General features: G+C 28.7%; 2 protein-coding genes and 1 long non-coding RNA gene across 5 annotated transcripts; 2 read left to right on the top strand and 1 right to left on the bottom strand.

Annotated features, from left to right (window-relative positions):
• Positions 1–183: 183 nt before the first annotated feature.
• LOC107072544 (UBA-like domain-containing protein 2) lies at positions 184–11,291 on the top strand. Its single transcript, XM_015332573.2, has 4 exons — positions 184–1,005; positions 5,161–5,235; positions 9,583–9,676; positions 10,975–11,291. The coding sequence occupies exons 1-4, from the start codon at positions 898–900 to the stop codon at positions 11,121–11,123; spliced, it is 426 nt and encodes a 141-aa protein (XP_015188059.1). The 5' UTR covers positions 184–897; the 3' UTR covers positions 11,124–11,291.
• On the top strand, positions 9,683–10,747 carry LOC149033372 (uncharacterized). Its single transcript, XR_016178973.1, has 2 exons — positions 9,683–10,314; positions 10,366–10,747. It is a non-coding gene; the product is annotated as an uncharacterized LOC149033372 (long non-coding RNA).
• A 420-nt stretch (positions 11,292–11,711) lies between the features above and the next one.
• On the bottom strand, positions 11,712–22,679 carry fab1 (1-phosphatidylinositol 3-phosphate 5-kinase fab1). Of its 3 annotated transcripts, XM_089179620.1 has the most exons (14): positions 22,179–22,679; positions 21,890–22,101; positions 21,613–21,802; positions 21,292–21,529; positions 20,990–21,196; positions 20,707–20,921; positions 20,054–20,396; positions 19,609–19,969; positions 19,277–19,547; positions 16,470–19,176; positions 15,789–16,339; positions 15,333–15,665; positions 15,071–15,232; positions 11,712–14,930 (listed from the first exon to the last, which is right to left on the bottom strand). In XM_089179620.1, exons 1-14 carry the CDS (start codon positions 22,291–22,293, stop codon positions 14,728–14,730), a joined length of 6,108 nt encoding a protein of 2,035 aa, XP_089035746.1. In that variant the 5' UTR covers positions 22,294–22,679; the 3' UTR covers positions 11,712–14,727. The 3 variants fall into 3 exon arrangements, with proteins under 3 accessions (XP_089035746.1, XP_089035744.1, XP_089035745.1); XM_089179618.1 differs by having other exon boundaries at positions 15,333–16,339; XM_089179619.1 differs by having other exon boundaries at positions 15,333–16,339; positions 20,054–20,312.
• Positions 22,680–22,816: the final 137 nt, after the last annotated feature.

The following is a 22,816-nucleotide window of genomic DNA, read 5'->3' as shown; positions in this document are numbered from 1 at the left end:
TGTGTGAAAGAGAGAAAGAGAGAGAAAGGGTTAGGTAGGCGTGGTGGTGGGGAGAAGGATGCAAGTGAGAGGAGAGAGAGAAGAAAAAACAAAGAAGGAGAAAGGAAGAGAAGGATAGAAGGGCGAGGAGTGAAGAGAGGGAGAGAGAGAGAAAGAGAGAGTCGGTACGGTAAATGGAACGGCCCCAAACAAGGGGGAGGTTGCACGCTGGTGGAGAAAGAGCCGCCGATGTGTGACGTCATCTTTCCTCGTCCCTCACGTTTCGTCGCAGTTCGACGCCGTCGCCGTCGTCGTCGTCGATCGGCCGTCGGCGATGAGTTTAGTTTTGAAAACAAGAGGCTTGCCGGTACTCGGGTACTCCTCGCGTCCTTTTATTATAAACGTAGGAGGAGTTTTCGATCGTGCGACTAATTAATCTTAAGAGTGGGAGGGAGAAGGATAATAAGAAAAAGAGTGGGAGAGAGAAAGAAAGACAGAAAGAAAGAAACAGAGAGAGAGAGAGAGAGAGAGAAGAGAACAAACGAAGTGATTACGTATCCCTTTCTCTATAAAAAAAAAAGAGAGAGATAGATAAATAGATAGATAGATAGATAGATAGAGAAAAGACGGACGCGTAGCAAGCCGGTATTCGCGTTTCTCGCGTGTTTTCTTCCCCATTTACGATAGTGTTTTTTTTCTTACATTCGAACTTCCTTTTTTAAATTCTCCCTTACTTCCTCTCTCTTCTTCATATCACGACGTGTGTTTCCTTACTAAATTTCTATAATCTTCGAATCGTATACATACATATAAGTTAGTAAGAAATAAACCGTTATTATATAGGAAGATTAGAAAAAAAGAGGAGATAAGAGAAGGGGGAGAATAAGGGAAGAAAAACAAATATATAAAGGAAGAAAAATGGACCCACTTCGCGAGCAAGTGATGATCAATCAATTCGTATTGGCTGCCGGTTGTGCCAGGGAACAAGCAAGACAATTCTTACAGGCTACTCATTGGCAATTCGAGGTAAATTCAAATGTTGTCTTTTTCTCTTTAAACTTTCATATTCATTCACATTCATTTACCCAAATTGTATTTTATTTTTATATATATTTATATTTATATTTATATTTATATTTATATCGTTGAACTCTTTCCCCTTCTGCTTTTATTATTTTTCTTTTACTTTTTCTACTTCTGTTTCTATTTATTATTATCTTCTATTTCTATCTCTCTATCTCTCTCTCTCTCTCCCTTTTTTCCTCCCTACCACTTTCCTTCTCTATTTCTATCTCTTTCTTGCTACTTCATACGCGTACACCGCTCGATGCCACTTCGTGTACGTAAACAAAGCTGCGAAAATGGCCGACACGACGGCGACGACGACGAACGGTGGCGACTCTCTCTCTCTCTCTCTCTCTCTCTCCATTCGCTTTCCTGCTTATTATATATACATATATGTATATAGATAGATAGATAGATAGATAGATAGATAGATAGATAGATAGATAGATGATAGATAGATAGGTAGATAGATAATGATTTATATATATAAGTACTTTACCGTGAAATATTATCGAACATGCGAACTTTTTTACTTTTAATTATTATCATTATTATTTCTTACGATTATTATTATTATCTCTATTTTTGTTTCTATCTATCTTCTGTATTTTACTTTGGAAAACAATGCTCAATTAAATACTACATGTTTTTGTTTTACTACACACGTCAATGAACGGTCATTTATATACACACTGTTATATATATGTATATATATTTACGTTTTGTAGTCCATTCATAAAAATGGCAGTAAGAAAAAATGTTAAGTAATTTTTTTTAATCACCGTCTCTTCTCATAGTATTATATATATATATATAATATTTACATGAAATGCGTTTACGTTGAACGATAATTAATTTATAAAAAGAAACAAAAAAAGAAAATTACAATTGTTTATCAGATTGATATTTAATTGAGATATTTTATTTTAATTGATAAATTTTACTAGAAGTTTTTTAGTTTCTTTATCTCTCTTTTTCTCTCTCTCTCTCTCTATCGTATTTTCAAGTCGATGCACTTGAAGAAAGAGAGAAAAAGTTCTAATCACAAGTTAGAGAACTCGTGCACGTGCACGTTACGGCTTTGTTTACTCTGGAGAATGTTGTAAGAGTGGAATGACGTCTACCTGTGGTAGCTCTTCGTCGAAAACGAATGAGAAAAAGAGAGGAAGAGAAAGAAAGAGAGAGAGAGAGAGAGAGAGAGAGAGAGAGAGAGAGATGCATCGATCGGTTCGTTGATTCTCATGAGAAAAAGAGAGATAGGGAGAGAAATACCAAACATCTTAAACAACTATATATAATGCATATATATATATATATGCACCTAATTAATTAATTAATTAATTAATTTTACTTTTAAATTGAAATTGAAATTTGAATTTGAATTTGAATTTGAATGTCAATATAACAACACCTACTTAATGAATATGTTATTACTATTAATTAATGATTAATATTGAATATTGAATGAAGAAGAAAAAAGGAAAACAATGAGTAAAATAATAAATTGGAATATTGAGGTAATGAATTAGCCAATTTAAATTTATTTTTTTATATGTCATCTTAATTATACGGATAACGAAGATACTTTAATTATTCGTAATAAGAAAACGAATGAATGAATTAAGAAAAACTGAAGATCTTTTAAGAAGTATAAAGTGTGTATGTATGCATTCGTTGAATTTGGGTTGGGAACTTTCTCCGGGTTTGCACACTAATGCATTTTTAACTGCAGATTACGACACACACACGTTCTAATAAATCCTGTAGGCGAAGTCTGGTATATTTCTTGTTTTCTTTTTTTTTTTTTTTCTTACAGCATCTTTTTTGCTTTTATTCAATAATAAATAATAATATCAGATTTTGTTCTAATAAAGATAATATATTCTTAATTAATTGCATACACGTGCACATTATACAAGAACAATATGCAAGTGAATCAAAGAAATATTTGTAAAACGTTTATTCAACGAGTTTTCATAATTTGGGACAATATTTTTAAATAAATAAATGAAATGATAAAAAGAAACCATTTGTTCATTCATAAGTTTGAAGAATATTTTGATAATACAAAAAAAGTATGAAACTATTAAAAAATTTCAAGGTAAACACGTGGTTATATTTGATATTACGTATACGAAGTATATACAAAAGAATAGAGAATAGAAAGAATTTTATTACAAAGAATAAGAGAAAAAAAACTTTATCATGTGTCCTCTGACATTAATTATTTTGGTTTGAGACCATCTAAAAAGTTAGTTTCCCACGACAAGTTCGTAGTAACTCAACAACATCTGGCATTGAAGAAGATCCAAGCAGAGAGAATTTTATTTTCTCGTCGCGGTGTTACAAAGAAATCATCTTGTTAGTAATAAACCTATCTCTCATTGATATAAATTGTTTGATAGAACAATGTACAGGAATATTCCAAAAGTAACTTTATTAAAAAAGTGAACAAAATAAACTTAAAATATATTTATCAATAAAATTACAATATTTTCTTTTTTTCAGTTCAATGATTTAAATCCCCAGTTACAAAAGCATTTGATTCCAAATGTTTGATTGATGAATGAAAATTGAATTATATTAAAAATTGTTTTTAATACGATAAAAATGGACTTTTGAAAAACTATTTTTATATGAAGAATGATAAATACAAGTAAGAAAAAGAAAATAATGTCGGATATAGGAAAACCAGAAGAAAAAACACAAAAAATTATGTCAGAATGATAAAACGTATATTATATATATGTGACTGTGGGAAGAATGATATGATAAAAGAAAATACATAGAGGAAAAAGAAAAAATATTTGACAAGATATGAAAGTAGGGGATCAAAAACTAACCAACGAGGGTTTAGATGTGTACTAATAAAAAGAGAGGAAATAGATGAGGGAAGAGACTTGAAACAAGTTAATATAGGGATAGAATAATGATGCAATGATAATTTGACTAACTATTTATTACCATTTGTCTTTCAATTATGTAATCCTATTATTCATAAGGAGTTAAAGTTCAATGTAGTTCTCGTATACATTGTGATTCATTTATAAACTTTGTTTTTTTATCTTATTTGTATGAGTCTCCTATTTTCATTTTTCATTCAAACGTTTTAAATTACAATGATTTATAAACACGTCTCGAATGCTGTTTTATTTTCTTCTATGAAATTCTTAACAAATAAAAAGAAGAACATATAATTGGTATAATTACAATTAAAATAATAATAATGATTATTATAAAAGCAACATTGTTTCAAAATTTGATCATTTAAAAAACTCAAAATAGATACGAAAAAATAGAAAATATTGTAAAATAATAATATATAAATATTTTGATTGATTAGATATAGTAAAGGTATAATCTTAATGATTTATTTTTTTTTAGATTGCACACGCACGCACGTACGCACGCAAGCACGCACGCAAGCACGCGCTATATACATACTATTCCTATTTGTTATTTTAAGATTAACCATGCATCTGTGTATGTGTGTATCTATGCATACGGATGTACGTATTTATCTATTTACTAGAGTAGAGGTGTGTTGTAGATGAAATTAGAACGAAAAGAAGAGAAGAAGGGAAAGGGGTGGAGGGTGGTTGATAGAGGAGACATTTGTTATAACGTAAGAGACATTTAGTTTTGCCAAATGACATAGAGTGACGAAGAAAATCTTCTGAATCAATGATCTTTGGCACAAATTCGAATAATTCTCTTCTCTTATAAGAAATTTTATTTCGTATTTTTGTAAAGTTAGAAATTTAGTTGAAAAACAACTTGTTAAATTGACTTTTCCTTGCACCCTTTTGGTGATGGTGTTTGTTTATGATAAGAAGACACGCGCCTTATCAATTGCATTTTACTTAGTCGCATTGCAGAGAATATATATATATATTTATTTATTTATTTATAATAAAGTGAAAGAAAAAAAATAGAATTTTTATTTGAAATTATATTCATTATAAAATATGTAATTGGACAGATTATTAATGTTAGGCATTGAAATCATAAAAGATAGAATGAATTTATTCTCTGATAATTATTGAATTATTGATATTTTGATTATTATTATTATTATTATTATTATCATATTTTTTGTTTTACTCTTGCTTTCAGATGGCACTCAGTCTTTTCTTTCAAGAAGTAGCAATACCTTCTTGTGCTCAGGGTGCTGGTACTCCATTTGGTCAAGTAAGTTTTATTACATATTTTTTCATCCTATTATTATTATTATTGTAATTTTATCATTTGTTTTGTTTTTTCTTTTTCTTTTTTAATAGTATTATATTTTAATTATAAAAATTACCGATACTTATCTTTTAATTACATTTTTTATTTGTTTTTATATGTTGAAAAAATGTGTGTATGGGTTTTCAATTAGGTAAAATAATTATTTTGGTAGGTCAACTTGTATATGTTAGAAATAATAAACAAAAAAAATATTCTTATATTAGAACACTAATTAAGTGTTTTTTTTTTTTGTCCAATTCTATCTCATTTTTATTTTTTATTTTTTTTGACATTTCGCATTTTCACAGAGTGAGGGGAAAAAAGAGGAATCTTTTTTCTTTTTTTTAAATTTTATTTATTCCCACCAATTCCGTCATCGTTCGTCTTGCATATCGATGTTCCTTCTGGGCTATCCAAGATCCCTATGAATTATTTATAATCGGAATCGCCAATCTATACTCTGCCATCACTAAAATAACAACTTTATGTCTGGGAAAGAAAAGGAAAATACAAATACAAATACAAATACAAATATAAATGCAAATGCTAATGCAAATGTTAAAAAAAATCATGACAAGAAATTTCTCTCAATATATCAATGAATTGCACATATATATATATTATATATGTATAGAGAGGGAGAGAGAGAAAGAGAGAATATAATATATAGATAAGAATAAAAAGAATATAAATAATAATATTAATAATTATAATATATAATAATTATTATATTTTCTTTCGTATTTATTTCATTGGAAATGAAATAAAAATCAATTAATTTGAAATGTAGTCTCTACACGTAATTACATTATACTATGTTATATACTATGTAAAGAAGATAGATAAAGTGATATTAAATATTTTGTAAAAGAATGTTTTGTCAGAAGAACGTTGGACTAACAATAAAACGAGATAGAAAATGAAAGATAAAATAGATAGAGTGTGAGTCAATGTGTGTTGAAAATAATCTCGACACTCGAAAAGCTATGTAATCCGTTTCTTTCCCTTCATTCATTCATTCAGAAATTGGGAGGGAAAAAAATGTGAAAGAAAAATATTAAAAACAAAAACGGTTTTTTTATCTCCCCCCCCCCTCCATCTTTTATACAAAATTGTGTAGAAAATTGTACATATACTATAGTTGTGCATATATTAATTTATAATAGTAATATATATGAATATTATTATTATTAAAATATTATTTATATTCTTTGTAAATCAGTGTCGCGATAAAATATAAAAGAAAGATATATCTAATCGGGTTTTTTTTTTCAAATAAATACAAAAATAAAATGATATTTATTGATTACGTCAATTATGACTTCTTTTTTTATCTGCCGATATTTTTTTTTTGTATTTATCATCAAATTTATTGTTCACGTTTGAAGTAAAAGGAAATGCACAAAAAGAAAAGTAATAATAATTGAATTGGATTAAAATTTTCTTCACTGTGTGATGTATGTAGTAAACATTGTTGATATTAACTTATTATCGATTAGTCCTTCGATTTTTATTCCTTTTTTATTTTTATTTTTAATTTTCACCTATCTAACTATCTATCTATCTATCTATCTATCTATCTATCTATCTATATATATCTTTATTTCTTATACAAGGCTTCTTGTCAATAAAAGTTTTACTTAGAAGATAGTCAATAAAACTATAATTATCGTTCGACACATCCGTTTGTGTTTCTTCTTAAAGCCATGTCAGATAATTAAAACCGATAAATAATACATAAGTTGATATAATTCTAAGAGTTTTTTCAATTCCTATAAAAACTAAACAAAACAAAAATAAAATAATGTTTCTCAATAATGAGTAATTGAATAATCAATAAAAAACATTTATATTTAATATTTACATTTATTATTTACATGTTATATATTTTTTTATTATATTAATAATAGTAAATAAAAATTAATAAATAATATGCAATTATTCTTGTTTTCCTTTGAAGTGCAACATTTCTTTTAATCATTATAATACTTCTATAAACATAATTAAAATTTATTATTGTAACATTTGAAATTCTAACTTTCCATTTATAAACCTCACATTGTTAATGTTCTTACTGCTGCGTTGCATCTTTTAATAAATACATAGACACACACACACACACACACGCAAACATAGAAACAAATACACAAATATACAGGAGAGAAAAAAAAATGTTTGAATAGATTCTTTCTTGCGCAAGCGTTGTAAAATGTTAAACCGGTGTGTTGTGTTGTGTTGTGTTGTATCGGGTGAATTCATGACTATGTATTTTCATTGGATGCAATTTTGTGCGCATGCATTCTGTCTCCTCTCACTTTGTTCTATTCAAAAATTTGTCCCATTATTCATACTACCTCTCTCTACCTACCTACCATTAGCTTTACAGAGTGCAATTAAAATTTCGATATGGTTTGTTTTATTACTGTCTCTTTTTTTTCCTTTCTTTTTTCTTTTTTTTTTTTTTTTTTTTTTTTATACATACTCTCTTTTGCAGTAATTATTTATACGGTAAATTTATATCATTGATGAATATTATATTCAACAAATATATTCGTCTCGTTATTTTCAAAATGTTTCGTTCAAATCATCTTCTCAATTATATATTCCTTAATTGCAAAATTATATACTATTATTATTATTATGAAAATTTTTCTAATTAAAATTGAAAGTTTTAACAGATTATCATTTCAATATGAAAAATGTTGAAACGTTTCAATAATTAAATAAATAATTAACAAATACACATTAGAAAAATATCTTAATTGACAGGAACACATTCTGAAACAGCAGTTTTCTCAATTTAAATTCCTATCTAAATATTATTATTATTTTTAATCATATGACTAATTATGTTGTATTAAAAAGTATTACAAAAATACGTGACAATAAAATATAAAAATATAAATAGAAAGTATATGAAAACCATTTGAAAACCACTGAATAGAAAAAGCCCCTCTCTCTCTCAAGTTTCCATTAAAATTCACTTCGATAAATGTGTGTTGTGTGTTGGTTAAAATAATTATAAAAATAAAAATAAAAATAAAAAGAGATAGAATGAGAGTGGGTACGGTTAAGAACTACTGATATAAAGTATCTCTTTCGTTACACATTAACACGATCGATAGAAGGCCACATTTGTTTTACTACTGAAGTAGTTTTATCGTTTTAACGTTGTGTGCTTAACTAGTTCACAAGGTTTTATTAGAAAACGAACTAATACATATATACGTATATACGTATATGTATGTATGTAGTATATTTGTAATATGTATGTATGTGTGCACCTTCCGTATTTTTATTTCTTTATATAATATACTCGTATATATGTTTGTGTGTGCATTTGTTTGTATGTTCGTCGTTCACCTAATTCTTGACGTCACGTTCTGGATCCGGTGTGTATATGTCGACGACCTTTAACTAGCAATACCCTCAACACGATTATGTTTTTTTGTTCCTTTTAAAAATTCCACTGTGTTTCATTTCTACTATTTATTTATCTATTTATTTATTTGTCATTCATACGACAAACACCCTCATTCCACCCATAGGAGGATAATATTCACCGTTTAACACCGGACATTAACAAATTTTTCCTTTACTCTGATTTGATTAAAAAAAAAAAAAAAAGATTTCTGTATTATTCCTTTCATTCAATTTCTTATCTATTTGCTTTTTTTTACGTAAGAGATTATTATCTTATTATTAACAACACATTGTGTTGACCGATAAAGAAAATATATACTCGTGTTGTTTGTGTATGCATAAACACAACACGAGTATATATTTACATACATATGCATGCATGCATGTAAACTGTATGTAATTATTTTTTTATATGATTTTAATATTACCAATCTATTCTGAGAGAGTGTTAATAATTTTAATAAAAATTTCAATTCAATTACGTATATACATATCTATATTAACACGGTCGATTTAACAATATGTTATCGTATTACAAATGAAATCTAATCATGATTGAAAATTGATACACGTATAGAAGATAACATTTTATAAGATCAACCAGTTTTGTATTTGAATTATTATTTTTTTATTCTTTCCAACGATATGTCGAAACAATAAATTAACAACCCTAATAGTACAAAATATTGACAAATATTGAATACCATGTGTATTTAATATTAAAAAGACATTGAATCTCTTTTTCAATATTTTTAGGGACTAAAAATAGGGAAGTTTTTACATTTGAAAATATTTTCTAATCTTTACATTTGTTCGTGTATTACGAATTACTAATTATATTTATATACAAAATGTATTATTATTATTATTATTATTTTGTTTCAGATCACACCTTGTAATACACCAGCAACACCACCGAATTTTCCGGAAGCGTTGGCCGCATTTTCCAAAATGTCGGCTGGTGAGAAAACACCCACAGGTAATTATAATAATTGTAAAGAAATAAAAATCATTCATTTAAACGAACATCTTTGCAAATGATTGACTAAGTTTCAAAACGTGTGTGTGTATTTTTTTTTATCTCTACGATTAATTAATTTCTTATTATTATCATTCTTTTTTTTTTAGATTCAAAAAAAATTAATAGTAGTTCATTAAAAGATTTGCAACGTAAAAATTAATATATGGATATTTATCGAGATTATGCTGCCATTCGAAAATTGGAAATCGTCGACTGTGATATATTAGATTTATAATAAATTATTTAAAAAATATAAAAGAAAGAAAATATGATTTTGCTAAAAAAAAAAGTGCTGTATTTTATAATTTACTAAAGATTGAACTTCAAAGGTGTATCAAAGTTATATTTTAAAATCGTTGATTGGTTTAACATATATATATATATATGTATATATGTATGTGTATATGTATATTCGACCCTATCTATTATTTAACACTAGATATACCAGATCAGCCATTTTGACTAGTCGGACCATTTTAATTCCAAATTTCAACTTCATGTAACATTTGATTTCTGTAAATAATTAAGCATTTTATTACTTTAAAATGTCTATTCATCCATTTATCTATTAAAATTATTATTATTAAACATTTTTTGTGATTTTGTAAGAATAAATAAAGACTGGAAGCCTCAAAAAGCATTTTTAGTAGAAATAGGTATACTAAAAAAAATGATGGTATATCTAGTGTTAAATTTAACCGATATATAAATGTAATAATATCATCGCATAATAATCCATTTCTCAACTTCTTATATTACTTGTGATAATCTCTTCCAAAAAAAAAAAAAAAAAAAAAAAAGTGCATATACTTTCCCTATTGTTTCGCTTGTAAAAAAAAAAAAAAAAAGAAATAAAAAGAAAAGAAAAGAAAGAAACGTACAATCAATCGTTTGGAAATATATATACCATATATATATATATATATACACACACACATATATGTATATAAACAAAAATATCGTTTCTCTTCGCAGACAACAAATGTATGAACAAACAAGAAAGGAACATAGGAACGTGTGTAATATAACGTTTTGGAACGATCGAGTCTCTCGTAACGTTGGCAGCAAGCCCGAAACATTCCCCACCGAGCGTGTATACACGGGGGTTGCATACATTAAACTCGTAGTTGGTTTCTCATTCTCTCTCACTCACTCTCTCTCTCTCTCTCTCTTTCTTTCTCTCTTTCTTTCTTTCTTTCTGTCTCTTACTCTTTCCAATCCCTCCCTCATATAGTTTTCTCTCTGTTTCCTTTCAGGCATGTCTCCGAGCCAAAACGGGTTGCAACAAAGTTCAACGACGACAGTGGCGCAGCACCATGGGGTCCGGTGTAGCATCTCCGGTAATACACAACAACAAGTTGTACCGAGTCAACAACAATTTGGTTTGGGTGAATTACAAAGATAAGGAGAGAAGAAGTCATAAAAAACGAAGAAGAAGAAGAAGATGCGAGCCAATAATAGGAGGAGGAGGGAGAAGAAGAGGAACAAGAGGATACGTTTTATCACGCGTTTGTACGAACATGTCCAGAAAAATTTCCAAGAAGAAAAAGATGATGATGATGATGATGATGATGATGATAAAAAAGATGATAAAGGTGACAGGGATTGTACGAGATGATGGTAGTTATAGTAAATGCTTGATCCTCGACAGATATGATGTGTTTTTTTCACAACAGCAACGTTAAAATACCAACTGAAAAAAGAAATATTGTATTACTTTGAATTCTCTCCTACGTGCTAGTTTAACATTTACTTTGAACAACTATTACTAACGATAACACAGCAGTAGCATAGTAATTCTTCCTCGCATGTGACCACTTTTCTTTTAGCGGAATATGTATGACTTCTAACGATGACCGATGATGACGATGATGATGATGATGTAGGAGAGAATTCGAAAGAAACCGAATACAATCGAACGCGCAATCAAAAACAAGAGAGTCATTTGTTGTCTCTCTAATTTATTACTCAGGCTCGTTCGAATTTCATTAGCTTTTTTTTTCTTTTCTTTTTCTTTTTATTATTATACTCATCTTCCTTGTAATTATATTTTATTAATTTCTCTCTTTCGTCGAACGTCGCGTGTCGTATCCCAAGAACAAAAACAAAACAAAAGCTGTAATAATAGTTTCTTTTACTTTCTACTTTTTCATTGATTTATTTTTCTTTCTTCTTTTTTTTTTTTTTGCAAAGGGAACGATATAATATTCCTACGACTATGAAAGACAGAAATATCCTTTTAGCGATTACCAAGAGTATAATATATATAGTACGTAATTCACAGAGAGTTTGTGTAATGCGTTGTGGACTCATAATCAATGTAAAAGAGCGCAGAGGAGAATAGCTCGAAGACACGATTTAAAAAAGAAACAGAAAGAAAATCACAAATGACTACGGAAAACACACTTGCTGTTTTATTTTGTTTAGATTGAGAGAATATGTCAAAATGTTTGTAGTAGGCTTGTGTAATTACGTATGCGTCGTTCGTTGTTGTCGTTGTCACTGGGGAGCTTTCCAACGATTACATGGAAGGCTGTGATAAAACAAAAATAATACGAAAAAAGAAAAAAAAATAAAGGTTCCCCGTTTTTACGTGACGCGAACACGAAGAAATAATTTATTCGGAAAAGGCAAGTGCAACGAGAAATTCTCGCAAGTTTCTTTCATCTCGTATGTTGAGAATAAGCGTGAATTTGAAATACAATTGTTTTTTAAATTCGAATTAACCGCCGTGTTTACTCGCGCGGCACAGTGTGGCGCCACCATAGCAGAAGCCCGGGAAATTTGGATTTTTCAATATGAACTTTGTTTAACAAAATTTAACGTCACGTAATTCTAAAATTAGAAATATTACTTTTTTTTTTTAATCCCCTAGAAAAATGTAGAATCTATTTAATTGTATTTTTTATTTTTGGATACGATTGAGATATACCGATTGAGTAAGATCACTTGTTCTTCTTCGACGACATCAAAGTGCTTAGTCCTTTTTTTTTTATTTACGAAGAATAAAATACCAAAAAAAAAAAGAATATATAAAATAACCAGATAAAAAAAATACAAAAAAAATGTCAGATATAAATACTACAGAGATTATGTTATTATCTATCTTATGCAAGGAGTAATTCCAATTTCTCTTTCTCTCTCTCTCTCTCTCTCTCTCTCTCTCTCTTTTTATCTCTTCCTCTCTCTCGTGAACAACTGGTAACGATTCTTACCTAATCACAGTACCTAGAAGATATAACAAAAATTATTTTCTTTTTTTTTCTTTTCGGTTGATATTAAACAAATATCTCTGTGAAAACATGTCAATCAATTGATCAATTAATAACATGATTGATGATTAATTAATTGATTAATTACTCGCAGATTCGAATTCATTCACACAACATTGAAATCCCAGCTTCTACTTCTCTCCTACGGCAAACAAACAAATAAATTAATAAATTATTATTATTATTGTTATTATCATTAGTTATAGCTATATGAGTTTAATTTTATTTTTCATTTCATCAAATATGTTAATGACAAAAGTAAAAAAATAAAAAAAAAGCTTCCCCTTGTTGTTGTTAATAAAATTAATGCCGTAGGCAAGAAAACTAAACAAATTAAATTTATGTGTGTACGTATGTATGTATGCATCATGTATGAATTAAATGAATGTATTATTATGTGTACAAATTAATTCGATGCCTTTTTAAAACAAAATTTAGTATTTATTCAAGACATCAAATTAATTTCTATACCCAATATGTGTTTTCATAAAAACACAATACACAGAAGACAAACAAACAAAAATTGAATAATGTGAGATCTCTCTTTTTTCTCTTTTATATATATATATATATATATTATATAAAATATATATATAAATAAATAAGTGTATCATCGAATAGTCCTTATTAAGTCGTGTAAAAAAAGATACATAAAGAAAAATCATAAGAAACTTGATAAAAAGTATATTATAATGAAGTTTTTAAAATATGTTTGATAGATATATTATTATTATTATTATTAGTTGTTTTTGTTTAACTTTTGCTGCAGCTTTTTTTCACCTTGCATTCGTTTATGTAAATACTTATTATTACTATTATTATTATTAGAGATTAGCTATAAATTAAGAAGAATGGACGATGAGAGTGTTTTCTTTCTTTTTCGTAAGGTACATATTTTAATATCTTACTTGCGTTTGTAATTTGTAGGCTATTGCTACACAAAAATGCTAATATGTTAATTAAATATTATTATTATTATTATTATTATTATTATTAATTTTATTATTATTATTAATTATACTATTATTGTTTATTTCATTATTAAATATATATATATATATATATATATATATAAAACGATTAATGTAAATAATTTAGAAGGAAGAATGAAGAAAAGAAAAAAACAAACAGATTATCTAAATAAAATATTAATAATGGTGCTTTCACATACTACTCATATTTAATGTGTCTTTTTTAAGTTACGTCGGACCTTTAATGCTAAACGACGACGATCCATGATGTCATCGTTGTTTTTTCATTTTGTTTTTAAAATCAATGAAATATTTTTATAAACCGATTTATCGGCAATAACAATAAAAAATAAAAGAAGAAGAAAAAAAAAGAATATATATATATATATATATATATACACATATATACGTATATATATATAATAATAATAAATTAACATTGTTATTATAAATAGGATCACAGATACGTGAAAAAGTAGATAATAACTTGTTTGATTTAATATAAAAGATTAATAATCATTGAACGATTGAATTATTCATTCAATTTCATATTTTTTTATATATAAGTATATATTAAAAATCACGCGTTACTGTGGTTATATTACTTTCTGTACACTAGGTATATATATATATATATATATTATAGAATGATGTATGTATATATATGTGTTCGTTTTATGTAGAAAATGTATATACAATGGATATATACGATGACAATATTGAAAATTGCTAATTTTCAATCTGATTTTCTTGTTCTATATATCTTTCATGAGATTGTTTCAACACCTCTGCCTAGATCAGACCATCTATCTGGTACTGGTAGAAAATAACGATGCATAGCTGCTATAAATCTAGCTCTGTATTCCTCCGGTGAAATGATGGTTGGTAATTTTCCTTGTCCACCTAATATACCGGATTTCTTAACCATTGTTTCCAATTTTTTATCCCACGTGAACGTCCTTATATAATCTGAATATACACATAATAGCAATAATTAGACAAATTTTTAATTTAAAAAATATGTCAAACTTGTGTGTGTTATGTATGTATGTATGTACGTATGTATATATTATGCTTATAAGAAAAATGAGAAAAAAGAAAAAACATACCTATTATACCTAAAACAAGTTCACCTGAACTCGGTTCCAATCCTACTAATAACGAATAATCCATAACAGAATTGTCTGCTAAAAATTTGGTGTCGCTTTCAATCGCTTTATTTAACACAGCCTTGGAATGAGATCTGATATATAAAGGTGAGTCGCAGCTCACTGTGAAATGTGTAAAATTATAGGTAATTGAGATATATATATATAGAGAGAGGTATTATAAAGTCAGCTTTTACATGACACAGATGAGAGAAATACCTACTGTTCAATAAATTTTCATCTAACAAAACTAATTCCCCTTCGTGATCTGTATCATCTGGATTTGCCAGTCGATTCCTTATAGATCCCTTCAAATCAAACTTGTCTGTGATTTCTCGATTATAAAATAAATTCTCCATTACCAAAACACTCGTTCTTATTCCATTGTTAGTCGTATCATTTTTAAAGGATACTCTATAAACACCAACTATCTTTCCCAATAATGTCGGTTGTTTCATTTGCTGACACTTTTCCATGTAAGCAAAATAATTTGGTGCAAATCTTCGAAATATTTGCATTTCTAATTTGGACATTTCTTTTATGATAAATCGATCGTCTGAAAAGTCATTCATTATATATATAAAAATAAATATATTTTTTTTTGTTTGATGGATTTGTTTTGTGTGTGTGTGTGTGTGTGTGTGTGTGTGTTGAATATTATATGCATCATAAATACTACCTCTACTTTTACAAAAAGCACTCCCACTTTTTCCACCCCTAGCTGCCCATTGAACAGTCCTACTCAAACTTCTAGTATATCCATCTTCTCCGCAAGGTAAAACGTTTTTTCTTAAAGCAGAAAATTGAGCCGGAAAATATATCCTACAATAAAAATTAGTCGTTGTATCGTTAAATTGAACTTCAATAAAATTCTGCTGTTTCACTTGTTTCTTGTCTTCGTCTGTTTCCATTGAAACATTACAATTTTGTACTATTGATTCTACGCTTGAAATATTTTTATCGGATTCTATTGGACTAGTAAGATTTGGACTGTTTCCTCTTAAGAAAGATAATACAGATGGTCTCTTGAAATCTCCTGATTGCGTTAATTCTGATGTATTTTCCTTGTTCTCCGAAAATTTACGTTTATTTAATGGACTGGCATTTAATTCTGGACCTTTAGTTGTACGAAGTAATTCTTGAAGAGAATGTTTATAATCATGAGAATCCAATGCATAGGCTATTATAGAAGATAACTCTGATTCGTAGACAACTACTGGTACAACAGATCTGAAAGAAACAAGCAAAAATAAACATTATATTTATATTTGTTTCACAGCATTTCTATAAAAAGAAAATCAAACAAAGTTGCAACCTTGCATGAATTACAAATGACTAATATGTGTTGAGTAATATTTACCCAAGTGGAAGTAAAGTATGTTCCAATGGTCCTAATGGATTAGCTATTGGTTGAGTTACAGAAACAGAAGGTAATAATTGAGACAAGATCGTCTTCTTCTTTTTCTTTTTATCAGGCATGTCTTCCGATGTCAAAGGTAAAACATCCGAATAAGATCTTTGATGCATTTTGGGTGATGATCCTTGCACGGTAATGATATCTTCAGGATTATTAATCTCTGGAATTTCGTTATCTGAATTGTCCATAATGTCAATACTTTGTAAATCATTCTGTGCTATTGCAATTGCATCTACTGCATTATAATCAGCTGACATTGGACTCATATCCTCCAATTGTGATTCTGATGCAGTGTCTTCTGTTATATATCCATCAGTATCTATAATACCACTGCTGCTACCAGTTGTCATAGATCGTTCGATGAACTTTTTTGGTCGTTCATCTTTCTTTTTAGTTGAAATTTCTAAAATTCTTGCGTTCCAATTAGACACAGCTTCGGATATCAATCTTTTTAATATGACGATACCATCTTCAATTCTATACATGAGAATTTGTACTTGCTTTTCGGAAATCTTTCCTTCAAGTTTCTTATTTTCCAAAGTTGGAGAAGTTAATTTCAATTGTATTTCCTCTATTTTATTTTTGAAATATTGTTGATCTTTCATCATCTGTTGCTTAGCAGCATTTATATTTTCACCATCTGTTTGCAACGAATTTAACTTTTCTCTTATACACGTAAAAACGTCATCCCCTTTTAAAGCCAAACTTTTCATCTCTTCTATAACATTGGCATGTTGTTTTGGATCATAAATAATATTTATAACTGGTGGTGGTAAAGAAATTTCCCATTGAGAAATCTTCGTGTATTTGAATACGGCCAACATATTTTTCCTCGTGAAATATTGATAATGATCATGATGAAGAGAATGTTGACAATTGTCAGCACCCCTTCTCATATATGAACTACCGTGAAACTTTAATTCGAGGTATTTGGCAAATGATAGAGACCAAGTATCATCTGACATCGGTACGACTGGTGAAACACTTTTACATTTTATACATTTACTCCACATAAGAATTTGATTACTATTTTCTTGACCAAAAGGTTCAGAATTGATTTCCCTTAAGCTAATTCTTACACATCCACCGTCATGAACAAATCGTCTGACGTGTTGAGCAATTTGTGCACGACAAGTTTTTGCACGACATTTGTATTCTGACGTTAAACAATAACGTTCTAGAAAACATCCCAATGCTATATCATTCCGTCCATATAAATCCATGTTAACGGTCCAAGGATATACACAAAAGGATGGAGTATCATTACCAATATGTGACAAGCTACAAAATAATACAGACAAACGTTGATGATTAACAGGATCCAAACAATCTGGCCAACTAGGTTTCGACTCAGTAGTTTCCACTTGTACATTTTGTTGTTGCTTTTCTACCAGAACATTATTCGTTGGATTCAATCGATTTCCACAAGCACGGAAATGTGCTAAAAGTGCCTGTACTTCTTTACTTTCAACATCCGTTGTTAATTTTGCTTCTATGAATGGATGTCTAGGTTTAAGTGTTAAATTAAACAGAGGTTTTTTATCAGGTAAATTTTGTTCAACAGAAACGTTACTAGTTCTTGTTTCTTTCGTTTTATCTAACAATTGTTCGGAATAAAATATTTCTCTTGGAAAGAAACTTCTTAAAACACAATTACGTCCAGGTTCTGTCTCTAAATAAGGTACTGAAAATTTTAAATAAGGTGAAACACTGAGAACCGTACCTTCTAAAGCTTTCTTAAACTTATTTAACAATGGTAAATCAGCAACACTCAAGTATTGTCCATTTGGACTAATTTGATGAAAGACATCTTCTTCGTCTTCGTTTAAATATTGATGCAATGGATCACTACGATCGCTGATAGATTCACCATAAATACGTTTTTCTTCTACACACCTTGATACGTTACTTTGTTCTGCTGATTTTATTTCTGGATTATTTCCAGAATGAAATGAAATATTTTGTATATCTGTATTACCTTTAACAGTACTCGAAACAACATTAGAATTGCTATAACATTGAGTAATATCTTTAGAAGATTGTTCCACATTTTTTGAATCATTGTTATTGGATCTGATTTTTGTTTTAAATAATTTCAAAGTGTCATAAGGATCACTGTCTTCGTTCAACATAGAAGATATTTGTTTAAGGGCAGAAGAATTTAATAAATGATCATTTTCACTAGGATTTTCCATATCTTCATCTTTCATAAACGTGTTGCGATTAATTGGATATGTTTTATCTATACCTCGTTCATTGCTACAGATATTTCCGCTATCATACATTTGTAATAAATTTATATTCTCTTTGGTGTCGATGCTGCTGCCTTCGTTATTTTCAATATTTGACAAAGTTTCAACGTCATCTTTTCCTTTGGTAGTCAATAATTGTTCATTACTTTTGTTATCTGAATTATTATTCTTCATTGTTGTTTCATCTAAGAAAGAATTGTCTTTTGGAGAAAGTGGTCTTGCAAATTCATCCATGAGAAATGATTTTTCCAAACGCCAGGAATATGCAGCGAATATCATCGTAGATGTAACATTTTTGACTTTCTTCAATTCTGGTAAAGATCCACCACGTAGTAGGATAGTAGTTCCCAAATGTGCATTTGCACAACCCTCAAAATACATCAATGTTTTTATCCCATCTATATTTAATTAGCAAAATAAAACAAAAATATACATTTTAATTAAGTATTTTAATGATTTCAATAATGACATGTCAAATTAATTATATAATATACTTACTTTTATCGTTAGGAAAATTACGTAAATAAAACTTTTTACATGTACCAAGCATGTAACGAGCACTAATATGAGCATCAACAGTATTTACAATATTTGCACCTGTGCATCTGGCTATACGTTCCAGTACACTTAATTTAACATTTAAAATAAGAGTAACGCCACATTCTCTAAATCTATCTTGCGCTAGTCTAGAAACTGATCGATGAACAAGAACTATGTCAGGTCCAAGAGCTGTAATTCTAGCTACGGTATGACCCAAGTATTCGTTTTCCTGTAATTTCATTATTTTTCTATAAACAGTGTTTGCGTCAAAGGGATAATTGTGCATTTACCTGCATCATCACAGGTTCTAAACTTAATAATTTGCCTTCTACACGTTGGTACATTAGTCCACATTGTAATAATAAAATTTTCGGATGAGCAATCATTGCATTCATTCCACGATGAGCTACATTCTTGGTACAAACTACTCCCGATACTATTTCACATTCATCCTTACTACCACCAATACACTTTTTTATTTGTACATAATGTCGAATGTCCAAATCGTCAGCATTGTGATTTAAATCAGGCCTAACATGATCCACTATTTGATGTGCAATATTTAATATAACTTCAGACCAAATTTGTGATAAACCTTCTTTATTAAGAAGTTGTTTGATCAATGAATCTTCATGCTGCTTGTACGCAGATCTATAATAAATCAAAATGAACGATTATTTTTAACATTATCTTACAATTTTGTCTTACAACTGTTCTGTTTTATATTTTACTTACGTTAAACAATTATAGGCACTCATTTCTCCAAACGTAGATCGAAGATTAGTTACTTTATGCCAACCACTTTTTTCTTTAATTTCTTGTACTTGAAATGTGTCACTTAAAAGATCATCGGATACTTTAAAATTACATTCATGAGATTTCAGGTTTACTTCTTTTTGTTCTATAACTCCATCGTTACTGTCTACCGAAATTGTTGTTAAATCCTCGGAAGTTGGTCTTTTCAATGTGACAGTTGATGCTTCTACATTTAAATCTAAATAAAAACTCGAACTTGAGGATGGCAAGCGACCACTAGGTTGTTGAACTAAATTTGATGGTTTCGACTCGCTTTCAGAATCTAATATACATATATATAAATATATATATATACATATATGTATATAAATATATATAAATTTATATAATATAGTATAATTTTTAACACTAAATGTACCGAGCTTTATATATACCTATATCTACCACAGTAGATTAAATGTGACCTGGTATGTATAGCCAAAAATATATATTATAAATACAAATACAAATTTTTAATCCATCAAATAGCACTGTAACTTGTAAAAAAAGTTTTGCCAAAAATGTTGTTATAACTAGTCATTTGATTGATCATAGTACGTTTAGTGTTAATATAAAAGATAATAAATAAGTACCTGTAGTTGAATCATGTTGAGAAATAGTTTTTACCCAAGCAGGTTCTTGTGCATCACAAGTGGCTTGATTTTCTGTTAATAAATCTGTATTTTGCATTTGAGATAATTGGGCTGGTTTAAATATAGCTGCTGTATCACTGAAAACATTCTCAGAAGTAACAGGTTCTATAAATCCTGCTTCAAGTAATGCTTGACCTATAGTAATTGCTTGTACCCTATGGAACATATATTATATTAAATATTTTCAAAATATATTATTATAATTGATTATTATCGTATATACCTATTTGCTGCTTTATTTTGTGCTATCATCCAATTTACTAATTCACTTGCTATGAAACAATTATGATAACTTTTCAAACGAATTCTGTGCGTTTGTAATAAAATTGCTTGACATGATCTGAATAATTCTTCATAAATTACTCTAAGCGATGCTGAATTTTGTAAAGCAAGTGAACATTCTTGCGATGTTAAATAACTATTTGCTGATCTAAAAACCATATTCTTAATAAGTAAGTTAAAGAAGAAAGTATATAATCACATGACATGATTTGATACAGTTAAAGACAAAATATTCAAATATACCGTCCAACAGCATATTTTTCTTCCATGTAACCAACACTTGGTTTTCTACAAATGGAAGTTTCACCTTCTGTACATTCAGATGAATTTTTCTGTGTTAAAGGTGGAGAATCGTTGCCATATTTTACTTGAAGATCTTCCTGCAATGCTTTAAGATCTGCCGATAAATCACTTCTCATGTCGGATGATTGCAAATATGACAAAACCACTTTGCAACAATATGTACACACTCTAAGATCACCTATGACAAACAAGATTATATTATAATATAACGTTTTAATTAAAGAACTATTTTAAAGTACATATATGATGATATTTTCGTACCTGTACATCCCATAATTTTTCCTGGAATTTGATCGGAACAACATTTTGAACAAAATATTTGACCACAAACACGACAGTGATGTTTTCTACGAAAAGTAGTGAATCTTTCACCGCATTCGTAACATTGTTTGCTCACGCTATCCGGCATCCAATAACTCCTAAGCTCAGAATCTTTATATGATTTCAGATTCTATAATTAACATATATATATATATATATATGAATGTCAATACATTTAATTAAAATTATGTAATAGTAGGAAAGAAAAAATACATACGCTGCTCTTGGAAGCTACAATATTTCTGATACGTTTCAAAACGTTTGGCAAACTACGACCTTCGTGTGTATCTAATGGAAAATTAATTATACTAGAAGTATCTTCTTCTGGTGTCTTTTCTGTACTCTCCGATTGTTTCCAGGAATCAGAATCAGAAGAACTTTGTTCATCATTATTAGGGAAGGTGATGGAACCGTCAACATTTTGAGGACCTTTCAAATATACATTGTATTGAATTAAAGTATAATATATTATAAAATAAGAATGAACAATTATAAGAATTACTTACTTTTGGTAAAACTGAAGAATTTAGAAAAAAGTGAAGCAACAACAGGTTGACTTTCCTCTGGACTCAACGGTGCAAATTCCGTCAACTTTGACGGTGAATTCATATTTTTGTTCATTGTTTTTAGTTTTTTTTTTTTTTTTCTTTTAATTTATGTTATCTATCTATATACATTTTTAAATAAAACCTTACATAAGACACTACTTCTTAAAATTTACAGTATTATTGACATTTGTACTGACGTTAGAGTATTAAATAATCTCAGTAAAAGCGTCCTCTGTTTATGGTTCTTTAAATGACACATCTATGACATTTATAACCTCAAAATTATACATCAAATCCGTGCTACTTAAATACATACGATTATTGGTTACTTATCTAGTTATATTATATATTTAATATTCACTTTTTAGTATTACACATTTAAATATTGTCGTTGTTGGAAATTATCAAATAAATAAGATTCCTATCAATATTGCAATTTTACTTGTATGATGCACAACATGAGAATATACCTTAATCAAAACATCTGTTTTCATTGGTTACATTTTCTAATCTAGAAGAGGACGTTGAGAACGTTGATTGGTCAGTGTTCTCCGCGAAACATTTAAATAGCACAAATGACGTTTTCGAAATTATCC

This window comes from Polistes dominula, unplaced genomic scaffold (assembly GCF_049000335.1).
Source record: "Polistes dominula isolate Pdom_NZ unplaced genomic scaffold, Pdom_raw_medaka contig_27, whole genome shotgun sequence".
NCBI classification, from domain to species: Eukaryota; Metazoa; Arthropoda; class Insecta; order Hymenoptera; family Vespidae; genus Polistes; species Polistes dominula.
Note: the sequence above shows the minus strand (reverse complement) of the source record. Positions and strands in the feature narration are given on the sequence as shown.

Excerpts from the sequence above, each read along its gene's own strand:
- LOC107072544 (XM_015332573.2), top strand. The coding sequence starts at position 898 with ATGGACCCACTTCGCGAGCAAGTGATGATCAATCAATTCGTATTGGCT. Across the intron at positions 5,236-9,582 it reads CTGGTACTCCATTTGGTCAA|ATCACACCTTGTAATACACC; the intron begins GTAAGTTTTATT and ends ATTTTGTTTCAG. Across the intron at positions 9,677-10,974 it reads TGGTGAGAAAACACCCACAG|GCATGTCTCCGAGCCAAAAC; the intron begins GTAATTATAATA and ends GTTTCCTTTCAG.
- fab1 (XM_089179618.1), bottom strand. The coding sequence starts at position 22,293 with ATGAACAAAAATATGAATTCACCGTCAAAGTTGACGGAATTTGCACCG. Across the intron at positions 20,922-20,989 it reads CAAAATAAAGCAGCAAATAG|GGTACAAGCAATTACTATAG; the intron begins GTATATACGATA and ends TATGTTCCATAG. Across the intron at positions 20,397-20,706 it reads TCAACATGATTCAACTACAG|ATTCTGAAAGCGAGTCGAAA; the intron begins GTACTTATTTAT and ends TATGTATATTAG.